Raw genomic sequence first — 13,513 nt, 5'->3', positions numbered from 1 at the left:
GTTCAATTTGCGCACTACCATGATGTTGGAATATAAAAATGGGTCACTTCCTTCCTTACCAGTTACTGTTGGTGTGATGGGTGTGGCTCTCACAATCACGGTCTGCATTACAGAGGAGAGCTGTTCTTGGACATTTGGGAGGTCAGTGAAGTCAGACACTGACAGAGCGTAACTAGGCTCATATGATATCTTCTGCAGCTCCCTAATGTCGGAGCTTCTTGTTCCAATGGCAACCACAACGATGCCCTCCTGTTTGAGAGCAGAGGCCGGGCTGTCTACATTGTCGTAAGACCTTCCGCCGTTTAGCAGGATCAACATCTGTGGAACGCCCTGCAGGCGTCTACTCCCGGAGGAGTTTGTAAAGACGTTGTCCCTGACGTATTGCAGGGCTGCCCCGGTGTAAAGGGGTCTGCCTCCTCTGTGTTTCAGCCCTCTGACCGCATCCACAATATCCTCTTTTGTGGTGTATGTGTTCAGATAGAAATTGACCTCGGCATCTCTGCCGTACTGGACCACAGAGACACGGTCTTTGTTTTGTCCCACATTGAGTTTCTCCACAACTCTCTCAACAAAATCACGCATGGCAGGGAAGCCATTCCTTGTGCTATCAGAACCATCCAGAAGGAACACAATATCCTTTTTGGCTGTGTCAACTGAGAAAAGACAGGAGGACAAAAAATAAAAACCTTTGCAAAACTGATACTGCTGGACTGATCATGGAATTGTGGACTACAATTTTGAAAGCAACTAGCACCGCCTAATTCAATTTTAAACTGTAGCAAAGCAGACTAGCATCTCTCTCTTAATGCGCATGTGAAGCTAAACAAGAATCAAACTTCTTTTTTTTTTTTTTTTTTAACTCTGTGTAGGAGAAACAAGCCAGTTGGCGTTTCAGGCCAACAAAGGCCGTGCTTTTTAACATACCAGTTACGGGTGGTGTTTCTGGGGTGACATCAATAACCACATCCTCCACGGAGGACCAAATTTTCTGTTGGATACTGGGAAGGTCAGTGAATTCAGATACGGATAGAGCATAACTGGGACTGTGGGATATCTTCTGCAGTTCTCTACTATCAGAGCCCCTGGTTCCAATTGCAAAGGTCAAGACACCCATCTGTTTGAGAGCAGAGGCCGGTTCATCAACACTGTCAGCAGACTTTCCACCACTCAGCAATATTAGGACCTGTGGAACTCCTTCCAGCCGTCTGCTTCCAGCAGAGGCCGTGAAGACGTTGTCCCTCAAATACTGGAGGGCTGCTCCAGTGTTGAGAGGTCTTCCACCTTTGTGCCTCAAACCTCTGACAGAGTCAAGGACATCGCCTTTCGTTGTGTAAGTGTTCAGATAGAACTGGACAGCTGGATCTCTGCTGTACTGAACCACTGAGACACGGTCTTTGTTGTCATCCACACTGAGTGTCTCTACTACTCTTTGGACAAATTCTCGCATAGCTGGGAACCCACTTCTAGTACTATCAGAGCCATCCAACAAGAACACAACATCCCTTCCTTGTGGCCGCCTCTCCTCTGGGGAACATAAAATTTGAGACATATTTAGGTTCATGTCCAGTGTTTCTTAGGTAAAAGTCAGAAGACAAAAGCTAATCTCAGCGTTTTTATCATGCTCTATTAATGCTGGCACACCTGTTTTGTCAAAGTGGCACTGGCTGACTTCGACTTGGTAAAATACACCTTAACAAAGTTCAATTTGCGCACTACCATGATGTTGGAATATAAAAATGGGTCACTTCCTTCCTTACCAGTTACTGTTGGTGTGATGGGTGTGGCTCTCACAATCACGGTCTGCATTACAGAGGAGAGCTGTTCTTGGACATTTGGGAGGTCAGTGAAGTCAGACACTGACAGAGCGTAACTAGGCTCATATGATATCTTCTGCAGCTCCCTAATGTCGGAGCTTCTTGTTCCAATGGCAACCACAACGATGCCCTCCTGTTTGAGAGCAGAGGCCGGGCTGTCTACATTGTCGTAAGACCTTCCGCCGTTTAGCAGGATCAACATCTGTGGAACGCCCTGCAGGCGTCTACTCCCGGAGGAGTTTGTAAAGACGTTGTCCCTGACGTATTGCAGGGCTGCCCCGGTGTAAAGGGGTCTGCCTCCTCTGTGTTTCAGCCCTCTGACCGCATCCACAATATCCTCTTTTGTGGTGTATGTGTTCAGATAGAAATTGACCTCGGCATCTCTGCCGTACTGGACCACAGAGACACGGTCTTTGTTTTGTCCCACATTAAGTTTCTCCACAACTCTCTCAACAAAATCACGCATGGCAGGGAAGCCATTCCTTGTGCTATCAGAACCATCCAGAAGGAACACAATATCCTTTTTGGCTGTGTCAACTGAGAAAAGACAGGAGGACAAAAAATAAAAACCTTTGCAAAACTGATACTGCTGGACTGATCATGGAATTGTGGACTACAATTTTGAAAGCAACTAGCACCGCCTAATTCAATTTTAAACTGTAGCAAAGCAGACTAGCATCTCTCTCTTAATGCGCATGTGGAGCTAAACAAGAATCAAACTTCTTTTTTTTTTTTTTCTTTTTTTTTAACTCTGTGTAGGAGAAACAAGCCAGTTGGCGTTTCAGGCCAACAAAGGCCGTGCTTTTTAACATACCAGTTACGGGTGGTGTTTCTGGGGTGACATCAATAACCATATCCTCCACGGAGGACCAAATTTTCTGTTGGATACTGGGAAGGTCAGTGAATTCAGATACGGATAGAGCATAACTGGGACTGTGGGATATCTTCTGCAGTTCTCTACTATCAGAGCCCCTGGTTCCAATTGCAAAGGTCAAGACACCCATCTTTTTGAGAGCAGAGGCCGGTTCATCAACACTGTCAGCAGACTTTCCACCACTCAGCAATATTAGGACCTGTGGAACTCCTTCCAGCCGTCTGCTTCCAGCAGAGGCCGTGAAGACGTTGTCCCTCAAATACTGGAGGGCTGCTCCAGTGTTGAGAGGTCTTCCACCTTTGTGCCTCAAACCTCTGACAGAGTCAAGGACATCGCCTTTCGTTGTGTAAGTGTTCAGATAGAACTGGACAGCTGGATCTCTGCTGTACTGAACCACTGAGACACGGTCTTTGTTGTCATCCACACTGAGTGTCTCTACTACTCTTTGGACAAATTCTCGCATAGCTGGGAACCCACTTCTAGTACTATCAGAGCCATCCAACAAGAACACAACATCCCTTCCTTGTGGCCGCCTCTCCTCTGGGGAACATAAAATTTGAGACATATTTAGGTTCATGTCCAGTGTTTCTTAGGTAAAAGTCAGAAGACAAAAGCTAATCTCAGCGTTTTTATCATGCTCTATTAATGCTGGCACACCTGTTTTGTCAAAGTGGCACTGGCTGACTTCGACTTGGTAAAATACACCTTAACAAAGTTCAATTTGCGCACTACCATGATGTTGGAGTATGAAAATGGGTCACTTCCTTACCAGTTACTGTTGGTGTGATGGGTGTGGCTCTCACAATCACGGTCTGCATTACAGAGGAGAGCTGTTCTTGAACATTTGGGAGGTCAGTGAAGTCAGACACTGACAGAGCATAACTAGGCTCATATGATATCTTCTGCAGCTCCCTAATGTCGGAGCTTCTTGTTCCAATGCCAACCACAACGATGCCCTCCTGTTTGAGAGCAGAGGCCGGGCTATCTACATTGTCGGAAGACCTTCCGCCGTTTAGCAGGATCAACATCTGTGGAACGCCCTGCAGGCGTCTACTCCCGGAGGAGTTTGTAAAGACGTTGTCCCTGACGTATTGCAGGGCTGCCCCGGTGTAAAGGGGTCTGCCTCCTCTGTGTTTCAGCCCTCTGACCGCATCCACAATATCCTCTTTTGTGGTGTATGTGTTCAGATAGAAATTGACCTCGGCATCTCTGCCGTACTGGACCACAGAGACACGGTCTTTGTTTTGTCCCACATTGAGCTTCTCCACAACTCTCTCAACAAAATCACGCATGGCAGGGAAGCCATTCCTTGTGCTATCAGAACCATCCAGAAGGAACACAATATCCTTTTTGGCTGTGTCAACTGAGAAAAGACAGGAGGACAAAAAATAAAAACCTTTGCAAAAATGACACTGCTGTAGTGGTCACTAAGTTGTGGACTACTTTTTTGAAAGGTCCAAGTAACACCTACTTCAAATTTAAATGGTAGGAAAGCAGACTAACACATCTTTCTAAATGCACATGTGGAGCTAAACGAATATCATACTTTATTTCCTTCACTGAATGAAGGAGAAACAAGCCAGTTGGCGTTTCAGGCCAACAAAGGCCGTGCTTTTTAACATACCAGTTACGGGTGGTGTTTCTGGGGTGACATCAATAACCACATCCTCCACGGAGGACCAAATTTTCTGTTGGATACTGGGAAGGTCAGTGAATTCAGATACGGATAGAGCATAACTGGGACTGTGGGATATCTTCTGCAGTTCTCTACTATCAGAGCCCCTGGTTCCAATTGCAAAGGTCAAGACACCCATCTGTTTGAGAGCAGAGGCCGGTTCATCAACACTGTCAGCAGACTTTCCACCACTCAGCAATATTAGGACCTGTGGAACTCCTTCCAGCCGTCTGCTTCCAGCAGAGGCCGTGAAGACGTTGTCCCTCAAATACTGGAGGGCTGCTCCAGTGTTGAGAGGTCTTCCACCTTTGTGCCTCAAACCTCTGACAGAGTCAAGGACATCGCCTTTCGTTGTGTAAGTGTTCAGATAGAACTGGACAGCTGGATCTCTGCTGTACTGAACCACTGAGACACGGTCTTTGTTGTCATCCACACTGAGTGTCTCTACTACTCTTTGGACAAATTCTCGCATAGCTGGGAACCCACTTCTAGTACTATCAGAGCCATCCAACAAGAACACAACATCCCTTCCTTGTGGCCGCCTCTCCTCTGGGGAACATAAAATTTGAGACATATTTAGGTTCATGTCCAGTGTTTCTTAGGTAAAAGTCAGAAGACAAAAGCTAATCTCAGCGTTTTTATCATGCTCTATTAATGCTGGCACACCTGTTTTGTCAAAGTGGCACTGGCTGACTTCGACTTGGTAAAATACACCTTAACAAAGTTCAATTTGCGCACTACCATGATGTTGGAATATAAAAATGGGTCACTTCCTTCCTTACCAGTTACTGTTGGTGTGATGGGTGTGGCTCTCACAATCACGGTCTGCATTACAGAGGAGAGCTGTTCTTGGACATTTGGGAGGTCAGTGAAGTCAGACACTGACAGAGCGTAACTAGGCTCATATGATATCTTCTGCAGCTCCCTAATGTCGGAGCTTCTTGTTCCAATGGCAACCACAACGATGCCCTCCTGTTTGAGAGCAGAGGCCGGGCTGTCTACATTGTCGTAAGACCTTCCGCCGTTTAGCAGGATCAACATCTGTGGAACGCCCTGCAGGCGTCTACTCCCGGAGGAGTTTGTAAAGACGTTGTCCCTGACGTATTGCAGGGCTGCCCCGGTGTAAAGGGGTCTGCCTCCTCTGTGTTTCAGCCCTCTGACCGCATCCACAATATCCTCTTTTGTGGTGTATGTGTTCAGATAGAAATTGACCTCGGCATCTCTGCCGTACTGGACCACAGAGACACGGTCTTTGTTTTGTCCCACATTGAGTTTCTCCACAACTCTCTCAACAAAATCACGCATGGCAGGGAAGCCATTCCTTGTGCTATCAGAACCATCCAGAAGGAACACAATATCCTTTTTGGCTGTGTCAACTGAGAAAAGACAGGAGGACAAAAAATAAAAACCTTTGCAAAACTGATACTGCTGGACTGATCATGGAATTGTGGACTACAATTTTGAAAGCAACTAGCACCGCCTAATTCAATTTTAAACTGTAGCAAAGCAGACTAGCATCTCTCTCTTAATGCGCATGTGAAGCTAAACAAGAATCAAACTTCTTTTTTTTTTTTTTTTTTAACTCTGTGTAGGAGAAACAAGCCAGTTGGCGTTTCAGGCCAACAAAGGCCGTGCTTTTTAACATACCAGTTACGGGTGGTGTTTCTGGGGTGACATCAATAACCACATCCTCCACGGAGGACCAAATTTTCTGTTGGATACTGGGAAGGTCAGTGAATTCAGATACGGATAGAGCATAACTGGGACTGTGGGATATCTTCTGCAGTTCTCTACTATCAGAGCCCCTGGTTCCAATTGCAAAGGTCAAGACACCCATCTGTTTGAGAGCAGAGGCCGGTTCATCAACACTGTCAGCAGACTTTCCACCACTCAGCAATATTAGGACCTGTGGAACTCCTTCCAGCCGTCTGCTTCCAGCAGAGGCCGTGAAGACGTTGTCCCTCAAATACTGGAGGGCTGCTCCAGTGTTGAGAGGTCTTCCACCTTTGTGCCTCAAACCTCTGACAGAGTCAAGGACATCGCCTTTCGTTGTGTAAGTGTTCAGATAGAACTGGACAGCTGGATCTCTGCTGTACTGAACCACTGAGACACGGTCTTTGTTGTCATCCACACTGAGTGTCTCTACTACTCTTTGGACAAATTCTCGCATAGCTGGGAACCCACTTCTAGTACTATCAGAGCCATCCAACAAGAACACAACATCCCTTCCTTGTGGCCGCCTCTCCTCTGGGGAACATAAAATTTGAGACATATTTAGGTTCATGTCCAGTGTTTCTTAGGTAAAAGTCAGAAGACAAAAGCTAATCTCAGCGTTTTTATCATGCTCTATTAATGCTGGCACACCTGTTTTGTCAAAGTGGCACTGGCTGACTTGGACTTGGTAAAATACACCTTAACAAAGTTCAATTTGCGCACTACCATGATGTTGGAATATGAAAATGGGTCACTTCCTTACCAGTTACTGTTGGTGTGATGGGTGTGGCTCTCACAATCACGGTCTGCATTACAGAGGAGAGCTGTTCTTGGACATTTGGGAGGTCAGTGAAGTCAGACACTGACAGAGCGTAACTAGGCTCATATGATATCTTCTGCAGCTCCCTAATGTCGGAGCTTCTTGTTCCAATGGCAACCACAACGATGCCCTCCTGTTTGAGAGCAGAGGCCGGGCTGTCTACATTGTCGTAAGACCTTCCGCCGTTTAGCAGGATCAACATCTGTGGAACGCCCTGCAGGCGTCTACTCCCGGAGGAGTTTGTAAAGACGTTGTCCCTGACGTATTGCAGGGCTGCCCCGGTGTAAAGGGGTCTGCCTCCTCTGTGTTTCAGCCCTCTGACCGCATCCACAATATCCTCTTTTGTGGTGTATGTGTTCAGATAGAAATTGACCTCGGCATCTCTGCCGTACTGGACCACAGAGACACGGTCTTTGTTTTGTCCCACATTAAGTTTCTCCACAACTCTCTCAACAAAATCACGCATGGCAGGGAAGCCATTCCTTGTGCTATCAGAACCATCCAGAAGGAACACAATATCCTTTTTGGCTGTGTCAACTGAGAAAAGACAGGAGGACAAAAAATAAAAACCTTTGCAAAACTGATACTGCTGGACTGATCATGGAATTGTGGACTACAATTTTGAAAGCAACTAGCACCGCCTAATTCAATTTTAAACTGTAGCAAAGCAGACTAGCATCTCTCTCTTAATGCGCATGTGAAGCTAAACAAGAATCAAACTTCTTTTTTTTTTTTTTCTTTTTTTTTTAACTCTGTGTAGGAGAAACAAGCCAGTTGGCGTTTCAGGCCAACAAAGGCCGTGCTTTTTAACATACCAGTTACGGGTGGTGTTTCTGGGGTGACATCAATAACCACATCCTCCACGGAGGACCAAATTTTCTGTTGGATACTGGGAAGGTCAGTGAATTCAGATACGGATAGAGCATAACTGGGACTGTGGGATATCTTCTGCAGTTCTCTACTATCAGAGCCCCTGGTTCCAATTGCAAAGGTCAAGACACCCATCTGTTTGAGAGCAGAGGCCGGTTCATCAACACTGTCAGCAGACTTTCCACCACTCAGCAATATTAGGACCTGTGGAACTCCTTCCAGCCGTCTGCTTCCAGCAGAGGCCGTGAAGACGTTGTCCCTCAAATACTGGAGGGCTGCTCCAGTGTTGAGAGGTCTTCCACCTTTGTGCCTCAAACCTCTGACAGAGTCAAGGACATCGCCTTTCGTTGTGTAAGTGTTCAGATAGAACTGGACAGCTGGATCTCTGCTGTACTGAACCACTGAGACACGGTCTTTGTTGTCATCCACACTGAGTGTCTCTACTACTCTTTGGACAAATTCTCGCATAGCTGGGAACCCACTTCTAGTACTATCAGAGCCATCCAACAAGAACACAACATCCCTTCCTTGTGGCCGCCTCTCCTCTGGGGAACATAAAATTTGAGACATATTTAGGTTCATGTCCAGTGTTTCTTAGGTAAAAGTCAGAAGACAAAAGCTAATCTCAGCGTTTTTATCATGCTCTATTAATGCTGGCACACCTGTTTTGTCAAAGTGGCACTGGCTGACTTCGACTTGGTAAAATACACCTTAACAAAGTTCAATTTGCGCACTACCATGATGTTGGAATATGAAAATGGGTCACTTCCTTACCAGTTACTGTTGGTGTGATGGGTGTGGCTCTCACAATCACGGTCTGCATTACAGAGGAGAGCTGTTCTTGGACATTTGGGAGGTCAGTGAAGTCAGACACTGACAGAGCGTAACTAGGCTCATATGATATCTTCTGCAGCTCCCTAATGTCGGAGCTTCTTGTTCCAATGGCAACCACAACGATGCCCTCCTGTTTGAGAGCAGAGGCCGGGCTGTCTACATTGTCGTAAGACCTTCCGCCGTTTAGCAGGATCAACATCTGTGGAACGCCCTGCAGGCGTCTACTCCCGGAGGAGTTTGTAAAGACGTTGTCCCTGACGTATTGCAGGGCTGCCCCGGTGTAAAGGGGTCTGCCTCCTCTGTGTTTCAGCCCTCTGACCGCATCCACAATATCCTCTTTTGTGGTGTATGTGTTCAGATAGAAATTGACCTCGGCATCTCTGCCGTACTGGACCACAGAGACACGGTCTTTGTTTTGTCCCACATTAAGTTTCTCCACAACTCTCTCAACAAAATCACGCATGGCAGGGAAGCCATTCCTTGTGCTATCAGAACCATCCAGAAGGAACACAATATCCTTTTTGGCTGTGTCAACTGAGAAAAGACAGGAGGACAAAAAATAAAAACCTTTGCAAAACTGATACTGCTGGACTGATCATGGAATTGTGGACTACAATTTTGAAAGCAACTAGCACCGCCTAATTCAATTTTAAACTGTAGCAAAGCAGACTAGCATCTCTCTCTTAATGCGCATGTGAAGCTAAACAAGAATCAAACTTCTTTTTTTTTTTTTTCTTTTTTTTTTAACTCTGTGTAGGAGAAACAAGCCAGTTGGCGTTTCAGGCCAACAAAGGCCGTGCTTTTTAACATACCAGTTACGGGTGGTGTTTCTGGGGTGACATCAATAACCACATCCTCCACGGAGGACCAAATTTTCTGTTGGATACTGGGAAGGTCAGTGAATTCAGATACGGATAGAGCATAACTGGGACTGTGGGATATCTTCTGCAGTTCTCTACTATCAGAGCCCCTGGTTCCAATTGCAAAGGTCAAGACACCCATCTGTTTGAGAGCAGAGGCCGGTTCATCAACACTGTCAGCAGACTTTCCACCACTCAGCAATATTAGGACCTGTGGAACTCCTTCCAGCCGTCTGCTTCCAGCAGAGGCCGTGAAGACGTTGTCCCTCAAATACTGGAGGGCTGCTCCAGTGTTGAGAGGTCTTCCACCTTTGTGCCTCAAACCTCTGACAGAGTCAAGGACATCGCCTTTCGTTGTGTAAGTGTTCAGATAGAACTGGACAGCTGGATCTCTGCTGTACTGAACCACTGAGACACGGTCTTTGTTGTCATCCACACTGAGTGTCTCTACTACTCTTTGGACAAATTCTCGCATAGCTGGGAACCCACTTCTAGTACTATCAGAGCCATCCAACAAGAACACAACATCCCTTCCTTGTGGCCGCCTCTCCTCTGGGGAACATAAAATTTGAGACATATTTAGGTTCATGTCCAGTGTTTCTTAGGTAAAAGTCAGAAGACAAAAGCTAATCTCAGCGTTTTTATCATGCTCTATTAATGCTGGCACACCTGTTTTGTCAAAGTGGCACTGGCTGACTTCGACTTGGTAAAATACACCTTAACAAAGTTCAATTTGCGCACTACCATGATGTTGGAATATAAAAATGGGTCACTTCCTTCCTTACCAGTTACTGTTGGTGTGATGGGTGTGGCTCTCACAATCACGGTCTGCATTACAGAGGAGAGCTGTTCTTGGACATTTGGGAGGTCAGTGAAGTCAGACACTGACAGAGCGTAACTAGGCTCATATGATATCTTCTGCAGCTCCCTAATGTCGGAGCTTCTTGTTCCAATGGCAACCACAACGATGCCCTCCTGTTTGAGAGCAGAGGCCGGGCTGTCTACATTGTCGTAAGACCTTCCGCCGTTTAGCAGGATCAACATCTGTGGAACGCCCTGCAGGCGTCTACTCCCGGAGGAGTTTGTAAAGACGTTGTCCCTGACGTATTGCAGGGCTGCCCCGGTGTAAAGGGGTCTGCCTCCTCTGTGTTTCAGCCCTCTGACCGCATCCACAATATCCTCTTTTGTGGTGTATGTGTTCAGATAGAAATTGACCTCGGCATCTCTGCCGTACTGGACCACAGAGACACGGTCTTTGTTTTGTCCCACATTGAGTTTCTCCACAACTCTCTCAACAAAATCACGCATGGCAGGGAAGCCATTCCTTGTGCTATCAGAACCATCCAGAAGGAACACAATATCCTTTTTGGCTGTGTCAACTGAGAAAAGACAGGAGGACAAAAAATAAAAACCTTTGCAAAACTGATACTGCTGGACTGATCATGGAATTGTGGACTACAATTTTGAAAGCAACTAGCACCGCCTAATTCAATTTTAAACTGTAGCAAAGCAGACTAGCATCTCTCTCTTAATGCGCATGTGAAGCTAAACAAGAATCAAACTTCTTTTTTTTTTTTTTTTTTAACTCTGTGTAGGAGAAACAAGCCAGTTGGCGTTTCAGGCCAACAAAGGCCGTGCTTTTTAACATACCAGTTACGGGTGGTGTTTCTGGGGTGACATCAATAACCACATCCTCCACGGAGGACCAAATTTTCTGTTGGATACTGGGAAGGTCAGTGAATTCAGATACGGATAGAGCATAACTGGGACTGTGGGATATCTTCTGCAGTTCTCTACTATCAGAGCCCCTGGTTCCAATTGCAAAGGTCAAGACACCCATCTGTTTGAGAGCAGAGGCCGGTTCATCAACACTGTCAGCAGACTTTCCACCACTCAGCAATATTAGGACCTGTGGAACTCCTTCCAGCCGTCTGCTTCCAGCAGAGGCCGTGAAGACGTTGTCCCTCAAATACTGGAGGGCTGCTCCAGTGTTGAGAGGTCTTCCACCTTTGTGCCTCAAACCTCTGACAGAGTCAAGGACATCGCCTTTCGTTGTGTAAGTGTTCAGATAGAACTGGACAGCTGGATCTCTGCTGTACTGAACCACTGAGACACGGTCTTTGTTGTCATCCACACTGAGTGTCTCTACTACTCTTTGGACAAATTCTCGCATAGCTGGGAACCCACTTCTAGTACTATCAGAGCCATCCAACAAGAACACAACATCCCTTCCTTGTGGCCGCCTCTCCTCTGGGGAACATAAAATTTGAGACATATTTAGGTTCATGTCCAGTGTTTCTTAGGTAAAAGTCAGAAGACAAAAGCTAATCTCAGCGTTTTTATCATGCTCTATTAATGCTGGCACACCTGTTTTGTCAAAGTGGCACTGGCTGACTTGGACTTGGTAAAATACACCTTAACAAAGTTCAATTTGCGCACTACCATGATGTTGGAATATGAAAATGGGTCACTTCCTTACCAGTTACTGTTGGTGTGATGGGTGTGGCTCTCACAATCACGGTCTGCATTACAGAGGAGAGCTGTTCTTGGACATTTGGGAGGTCAGTGAAGTCAGACACTGACAGAGCGTAACTAGGCTCATATGATATCTTCTGCAGCTCCCTAATGTCGGAGCTTCTTGTTCCAATGGCAACCACAACGATGCCCTCCTGTTTGAGAGCAGAGGCCGGGCTGTCTACATTGTCGTAAGACCTTCCGCCGTTTAGCAGGATCAACATCTGTGGAACGCCCTGCAGGCGTCTACTCCCGGAGGAGTTTGTAAAGACGTTGTCCCTGACGTATTGCAGGGCTGCCCCGGTGTAAAGGGGTCTGCCTCCTCTGTGTTTCAGCCCTCTGACCGCATCCACAATATCCTCTTTTGTGGTGTATGTGTTCAGATAGAAATTGACCTCGGCATCTCTGCCGTACTGGACCACAGAGACACGGTCTTTGTTTTGTCCCACATTAAGTTTCTCCACAACTCTCTCAACAAAATCACGCATGGCAGGGAAGCCATTCCTTGTGCTATCAGAACCATCCAGAAGGAACACAATATCCTTTTTGGCTGTGTCAACTGAGAAAAGACAGGAGGACAAAAAATAAAAACCTTTGCAAAACTGATACTGCTGGACTGATCATGGAATTGTGGACTACAATTTTGAAAGCAACTAGCACCGCCTAATTCAATTTTAAACTGTAGCAAAGCAGACTAGCATCTCTCTCTTAATGCGCATGTGAAGCTAAACAAGAATCAAACTTCTTTTTTTTTTTTTTCTTTTTTTTTTAACTCTGTGTAGGAGAAACAAGCCAGTTGGCGTTTCAGGCCAACAAAGGCCGTGCTTTTTAACATACCAGTTACGGGTGGTGTTTCTGGGGTGACATCAATAACCACATCCTCCACGGAGGACCAAATTTTCTGTTGGATACTGGGAAGGTCAGTGAATTCAGATACGGATAGAGCATAACTGGGACTGTGGGATATCTTCTGCAGTTCTCTACTATCAGAGCCCCTGGTTCCAATTGCAAAGGTCAAGACACCCATCTGTTTGAGAGCAGAGGCCGGTTCATCAACACTGTCAGCAGACTTTCCACCACTCAGCAATATTAGGACCTGTGGAACTCCTTCCAGCCGTCTGCTTCCAGCAGAGGCCGTGAAGACGTTGTCCCTCAAATACTGGAGGGCTGCTCCAGTGTTGAGAGGTCTTCCACCTTTGTGCCTCAAACCTCTGACAGAGTCAAGGACATCGCCTTTCGTTGTGTAAGTGTTCAGATAGAACTGGACAGCTGGATCTCTGCTGTACTGAACCACTGAGACACGGTCTTTGTTGTCATCCACACTGAGTGTCTCTACTACTCTTTGGACAAATTCTCGCATAGCTGGGAACCCACTTCTAGTACTATCAGAGCCATCCAACAAGAACACAACATCCCTTCCTTGTGGCCGCCTCTCCTCTGGGGAACATAAAATTTGAGACATATTTAGGTTCATGTCCAGTGTTTCTTAGGTAAAAGTCAGAAGACAAAAGCTAATCTCAGCGTTTTTATCATGCTCTA

The 13,513-nt window shown here is 46.3% G+C and overlaps 2 protein-coding genes across 2 annotated transcripts in view; both read right to left on the bottom strand.

Moving 5' to 3' along the window:
• The window catches only part of LOC146322497 (uncharacterized), a 60,509-nt gene extending 55,659 nt beyond the window's left edge, over positions 1-4,850 (bottom strand). Inside the window, exons 1-6 of the mRNA XM_084724495.1 lie at positions 4,313-4,850; positions 3,458-4,051; positions 2,629-3,228; positions 1,792-2,351; positions 925-1,522; positions 60-653 (exon numbers count right to left, since the gene is read on the bottom strand). Of these exons, the coding sequence (XP_084580621.1) occupies positions 60-653; positions 925-1,522; positions 1,792-2,351; positions 2,629-3,228; positions 3,458-4,051; positions 4,313-4,835 (3,469 nt within the window). The 5' untranslated portion in view covers positions 4,836-4,850. The remainder of the gene's footprint in view (positions 1-59; positions 654-924; positions 1,523-1,791; positions 2,352-2,628; positions 3,229-3,457; positions 4,052-4,312) is intronic.
• Positions 4,851-5,014: 164 nt separating this feature from the next.
• On the bottom strand, positions 5,015-13,334 carry LOC146322496 (collagen alpha-3(VI) chain-like). Its single transcript, XM_084725360.1, has 10 exons — positions 12,812-13,334; positions 11,940-12,533; positions 11,118-11,710; positions 10,234-10,891; positions 9,420-9,994; positions 8,541-9,177; positions 7,719-8,311; positions 6,847-7,485; positions 6,011-6,608; positions 5,015-5,739 (listed from the first exon to the last, which is right to left on the bottom strand). Exons 1-10 carry the CDS (start codon positions 13,332-13,334, stop codon positions 5,015-5,017), a joined length of 6,135 nt encoding a protein of 2,044 aa, XP_084581486.1.
• Positions 13,335-13,513: the final 179 nt, after the last annotated feature.

The sequence above is a fragment of the Lutjanus erythropterus genome, chromosome 8 (genome assembly GCF_056507025.1).
Source record: "Lutjanus erythropterus isolate fLutEry1 chromosome 8, fLutEry1.hap2, whole genome shotgun sequence".
In the NCBI taxonomy this organism is placed as follows: Eukaryota; Metazoa; Chordata; class Actinopteri; order Lutjaniformes; family Lutjanidae; genus Lutjanus; species Lutjanus erythropterus.
Note: the sequence above shows the minus strand (reverse complement) of the source record. Positions and strands in the feature narration are given on the sequence as shown.

Bases quoted from the DNA above. Each gene is read 5' to 3' on its own strand.
- LOC146322496 (XM_084725360.1), bottom strand. From the start codon at position 13,334: ATGCGAGAATTTGTCCAAAGAGTAGTAGAGACACTCAGTGTGGATGAC. The intron at 8,312-8,540 runs GTAAGGAAGTGA...TATGTTCCCCAG, and splicing joins CATCACACCAACAGTAACTG to AGGAGAGGCGGCCACAAGGA. The intron at 5,740-6,010 runs GTATGTTAAAAA...GTCTTTTCTCAG, and splicing joins AGAAACACCACCCGTAACTG to TTGACACAGCCAAAAAGGAT.